The sequence below is a fragment of the Phaethon lepturus genome, unplaced genomic scaffold, assembly GCF_000687285.1.
Source record: "Phaethon lepturus isolate BGI_N335 unplaced genomic scaffold, ASM68728v1 scaffold11776, whole genome shotgun sequence".
Lineage (NCBI taxonomy): Eukaryota > Metazoa > Chordata > Aves > Phaethontiformes > Phaethontidae > Phaethon > Phaethon lepturus.
This window is the reverse complement of record NW_010544135.1, coordinates 47,396-53,101: the sequence shown is the minus strand read 5'-3', so window position 1 is coordinate 53,101 and position 5,706 is coordinate 47,396. Positions and strand designations below refer to the sequence as shown.

Below are 5,706 nucleotides of genomic sequence, written 5' to 3'. Positions count from 1 at the left end.
AGGAATGACACCGCTGATACGCCAGCGAAAAATGAACGTCTGCAGGCTCAGCATCCAGAAAACCCAACCCTGCCAACAAGCTTTTGTCAGCAGGTGCCACGTTACTTTGAATAAAGACGCTAAAGAAACGGGAAAGAAATGGAGCACATTATCCTGGGTATGCTTTGGACGTAACTCTACCGTAACGTAAATGTCAGTGATGTTCTTTAAGAGGGTTTTCATTTTTTTTTTTCTGAGTAAGTCGTGCCTGAAACATTCAGAGATAAAGGACTTCACGGAAGTAAAAAAAGAGCAAAAGTATCTGCAAACTGCACAATTAGCATTTAGACTATCAAATGGCTATCTGACTCATTATTTCATTTGTAACATGAACACCTCCATTTTCAAAAGAAGTTCAGATCTCAAAATTCTTGGATTTACATCAAAAAAATTCAACGCTTTAAAGAAGTCATCACCACTGCCGGCGTCTGTAAAGCCTCACCTTTAAAACCTGAAGATACGGCAGTCCATCTGGTCCGTATTTACTGCCATTCTTCTCTACATGTTTTATCCACTGAATGTGAGGTTGAGCATCGCTGTAGACTTTGCAGACAAACTCGACGTCACCGCCGACGACTGCAGAGGCATTTGCTGGAAGGCCAGCTTGGAGGATGGGCCTGTGCGGCGATCGCTCTGTTCGTGTGGGGAGGGGGAGCGAGAAGGAGCAAGAGAGAGAGAAATAAAGATGCATAAATAAGCAGAGCTGCCAAGAAAACTGTAAGTGAACTCGAGCCAAAAAGCCTTGTAAGCCTGTTGGCTGACTCCTCCGAAATAACACTGCAGCCAAAACGTATAACACAAACTACAGTTCAAAGGAGATGACTTGAGCACTACACTTGTAATATAAAGACTAGCTATTTGGGGGGAGGGGAGAAACCGTGCTTAAAAACTTTAAGCATTTTTCATAGTTCAACTCAGCAAGAATTAAGTAAAATATCTTTTTTTTTTAATTGAGCCATTGCAATGAGTTTTAAAACATTCTAATTGGACCAAGCCTCTACAAAATAGAAGAAAGATTATTGATTAATTTAAAAAACTCATTAATGTATTAAAATAAACCAAAGGGACTTTCTCAGATCCAGCAGCAGAAGCCTCAGCACTGAAACTCCTCATGCGGGATGCACATACCCCACAGCTCGACTTCTCAAAATGCTCTGACCAGCACCACCACGATAGCTGCTCTCTACTTTACCCAGACACAACAGCAGAAATACCAGTTCGTTCTTATTCTGAGCAGGAAGACAGAGAAATTAGATAGGAAATAGAGAGTTCTCTGGGCAGTGTATTTAATGTGAGCCAACAGAGCTTTTAACCTATGGACTTGCTCAGGCCTTCATCAGATGTTCTTGGTCAAACTTACATCAGCGAACGCTGAGCACCCGGGTACCCGGAGAGCCACTGCAGCCAGCGTTCCCAGCCTGACGCTGTGGGTGCAATACACGGTCCTGGGGCATAGCATCGGTGGGAGCCTTGCCCTCCGCTGTGACAGCGAGGCAGCTTTCCACCACCCTCACTAAGCCTGATTTAAAAGCTGCTAAAACCTTCTGGGTGGCGAGCAGGGCACGCGCCCAGCTCCCCAGCCTCCAGGACCACCAGCAGCCTGGTTTAGCTGGACAAGGCAAGTGGGCAAAGCATAAAAACTTTTCACCCAAACATCGCGTAACAGAAAGTCCTCTAAACAACAGCCCTGGTTACCAAATTCCTTTACTATCCCGCGAGCGGGACGGGCACTGCCACCCTCCCTAGACAACCTCCAGAGAGCTGCCGTTTCAGCAGCCTTGCTGGGAACTCGCCACCTCCCTCACGCAAGCGTAACGCCGCCCGTTCCTTCTTACAGGAGAGTAAAGTTAATCCTGACCTACGTACACCTTCAACCTACAAATCAGAAGTGAAACGCCCATTGCCCAGCCCCAGCCTCTTCTCCAGGAATTCTTTCGAAGATAAGTAAAAAAACGGCAGACCTAAATATTTATTTTTAGAGGCTGTACACTGTAAAAGCTTTGACATTACAAGCCAAATCAACTGAATTTCAAATCAAGCGTTCCTTCTTAAACATACTAGTTTCCAATAAACTGTTTCACAAGCAAACATTGCGAGTGTAATAGCAAATAATGGTGCCCGTGGAACAATGGGATCTTTTATACAGTCCAATATATTTGGCATGCGGCAAACATCTACTGGGAATTTATTCACTGAGGCTACACTGGCAGCATACTACAAAGCAGCAGCCTTATTTTACTTGTGGCAAAAGCGCATTTGTGTTGCAGTTATTGAATTATGCCACAGCTATGTGTGTCATTTTCAAAGATCTAGGAACAGTGCAATATTTTTTAATTTGTAAATTACAGTAGAACTTATAAATTACTACTTTACAGTTCTGGAGAGAACTTTTAGTTTCTCACCTTATACTAAATAAGCTCTAATTCCATCTCCCTTGCTCCTTCATTTGGGTACAAAAACAGCAAGCAAAAATCTCTCTTTAATAGAAACCTTACACCATCTTCCAAAACTTATTACAGCTGCCTTCAGTATAAAATGAAACCTTAGAGAATGTTATTTAAAATGTTTTTTAGAAGTCAGTAGGCCTCATGTTTCATTTCTCCACATCAGGGTTTGATTTCCTTTGTGACCTTATTCTCTGCCCTTAAACAAACCAGAGAACGAGGCCTGAAACATCTTGGAAAAGTTCCTACTATGCCAGCATCAACACACAAAATGTGTTTAGTTTATCCCGATAGCCATCAATGATTTAATCTTTTATTGATGACTGTCAAAGTTTTCCTCTACCGAAAAAGAAGCGGCAAAGCAAAGAAGTAAAAGCAAAGTTCTTACATTCTTGGTCCCCAATTCCTTTTAAAAAATTAAAGTGCGTGCATATGTATAGGCAAGACATTTGTGAAATTTATTCTCTAAGGGTAAATGTGTAACAAACAAACTTTAGTCGCCCGCCGACATCCAGAGCAACGGTTAGTGCTGCCCAACTCCCCCACCTCCGCAGAAGAGAATATTCCTATGCCCACACAGGCTAACAGCCCAGGAGAACATAACCACCATGATGCAAATTCAGCGGGGTTTCATGACAATCCTGGAGTCCAATACCACAATAAAGACACTCCGTACTGGGGAGAAAAAAACCCTACACATGGAGAAACTTCCACTAACTACAAATGACCAAGTATAGTTCTGTACAGTATCATTTCTTAGAAACAGCAATTTCAGGATGTTACTCCTTTGGTATTTCTCTGCAAACCACACACATTTAAGGACTGCTTAAGCATAGGTACTGTCAAAACCACATACCTAAATCTCACATCACTATTTAGCATTTAAAATACAAGCCTTACATTTGTATGCAGAGATCATCGCTCAAACAACTGGCTACAGTAGTATTAGATGGAAATGGTGTTTTCTTTGTTATTAAAGACTAACAAAAGAGTCAAAGTTGCCTTAAAAAAAATCTTAAAAGGCTAGTGAAACCAATTTTATCATTTGCCTTACATAACCTAATAATTATAATCAGGATCATCACTAACCTATAGTGACCGCATATATCTCTAGTTATTTAACGTCGACAAACAATATTTTCATATAAAACAAGTTGGTAACCAAGCTTACAGCTCTGTTGCCCTGCTGATCTCAGCATTCTCCTAGCTCATAATATTGAACTGAATCAGAACCTTAAGAAATAAATCTTTGCTACTTGACCACTGAAATTTTAGTGTTTCATTCTCCCTGCTAACACGTTTCAAAAACAAGTTAACAGCATATGCCATAAAATAGAAAACCACCCCATAGATCAGCTGTCTTCAAGCATACTAGATACTACATCATAAAGACCAAAAATAGCAGATACTAATTTTATTACCATAAATATTAGTTACTCAGTGGAATACATACAGATCTACAAAGCTTTTCATAGATATGCCCTGCTTTCTTAACAGACCTTCTTGGTTCAACCAAAATGTAATGGATGTTTAATATGGAGTCTAACGGATGTTTAAAAATGTTTAAAATTATGAAAAAATTTCTGCATATTGACCTGAAAGTGATTGAGCCAAACAGACACCACCTTGCTTTCTCCGATTTGCAGCTTAGATACAAAACCAAGAGCATTCCCATTTGAAGAGCCAATTATCTACAAAAGGCAGAGCAAAATCGATTGCTCACGTGCAGATTATCATATTCACTGCTATAAGATTCTAAATTTTACACCACCATGAAAGTGCCCAGGGCTTGAGCATTTCTGCTCAGAATTCTGCTTATCTATAGACAAACAGACTCACTATCTGAAAAGATGACTGCAAAGAGACCTGCCCAATGGCTTACAAGAAACTGTCGTTTAGTCTGTTAATGTTAAAACTTCAGAAAAACTTCCCCCAAGAGAGAAAACTGCAAAGAATCCACGGCGGCATCTCTCCCACATTGTCCTTTTTTTTTGCTGACCAGCTGCAGCCAAGGCAGAGGGAAATCAGTGAGGAGAAAGACAAGAAAGTCACGATGCAAATGCATGAGATGAAGATGCTGGAGTATGGATGCAGGTGACAGGAGTGAAAAAACAGGTTTCACAGCCAACAGAGACCAGAAGATCCGATCCCACCACTCTGGTCCTCGGGCAGAGGGTGCAGGGATGGAAACACCACAGGAAGAGAGGCTGCACGCCGGCGGGGGGAAGACGTCGGGCAGGATTTGCTGCTGCCAGAGCCCGAGGTAGAGCGCATTGTGGCTGCACGAGCGGCTCTGCCGCGGCTGGAGTGCCTTGGCAGGGAGAGCAGACAATAACCCCGGAAGGGGTGAGCTCTGGGGCCCATCCCGAGGCCAAGTCTCCTTAGCAACCTGGCTGGGCCAGGGGCTGAGAAGGGCTCTGGTAATTGTCTACCCAAGCCTCCTCGTCACCCCAGCACAGACAGTTCAGGACCTTTCATGGGAGCTAAAAGCCAGAACCAAAGCCCATTGAAGTCAGGGGGAAAACTCACATGGAATTCAATGGGCTTTGGGTAAGGCATCTGATTCATTTCAAAAAACATGAAGACAACTCTCATTTTCTCTTTTTGAATGTGCTTGTTTCCTCTCCTTGCAAATGTGTGATTCAAGTGCAGGCTAGGAAAATAAAAGCTGAATAGCAAATGCAAGACCAAACGTGAGTTCTGGGGACAGCAGAGAGATCCTCAATTAAGAGGGGGCAGGGAGAAAAAAAGTTATCTAATTCTTTTCCACAATTCTTAATCAGACACATTTATCAGCATCTTTAATACCAGTTTTGAAGTGTTACTGCCTCCTAAGGAGTCACCTTGGCAGCTGCCACTGTGAAGTTACAGAGGGGTCCCCCAAATGGTGCCCCTCAGTGCATCAGTAACCCTTCTGGATCGCTAGCCCCTGGTAGAGATTCTCTGTCTTCAGTCATCACTGAATAAAAAACGAAGCCGTTCCAGCTGACTCTCCACTTAACTGAAAACACAGACCTGCCATGCCCTCTTCTTCACTTGCCCTGGTCAGCACAGCGCATTCAGCTCTAGTTGCTTATTTTGCCCGACTCTGAGCTCGGGAGGTCTTCAGCAGCAATCTGGACCCTGTTCGGTGAGAACGCTGCCCATTCCAAACCACCTTCCTTCTGATCGTGCAACATCTGTTGCTTTCAAAAATGCTAATTATCCTACAAATTATGGGTCT

General features: G+C 42.8%; 1 protein-coding gene across 1 annotated transcript in view; it reads right to left on the bottom strand.

Annotated features, from left to right (window-relative positions):
• The window catches only part of LOC104621943 (fibroblast growth factor receptor 2-like), a gene marked incomplete at its 3' end in the record, with an annotated part of 67,093 nt that overhangs the window by 15,492 nt on the left and 45,895 nt on the right, over positions 1 to 5,706 (bottom strand). Inside the window, 1 exon segment of the mRNA XM_010288578.1 lies at positions 482 to 672. Coding sequence (XP_010286880.1) covers positions 482 to 672 — 191 coding nt within the window.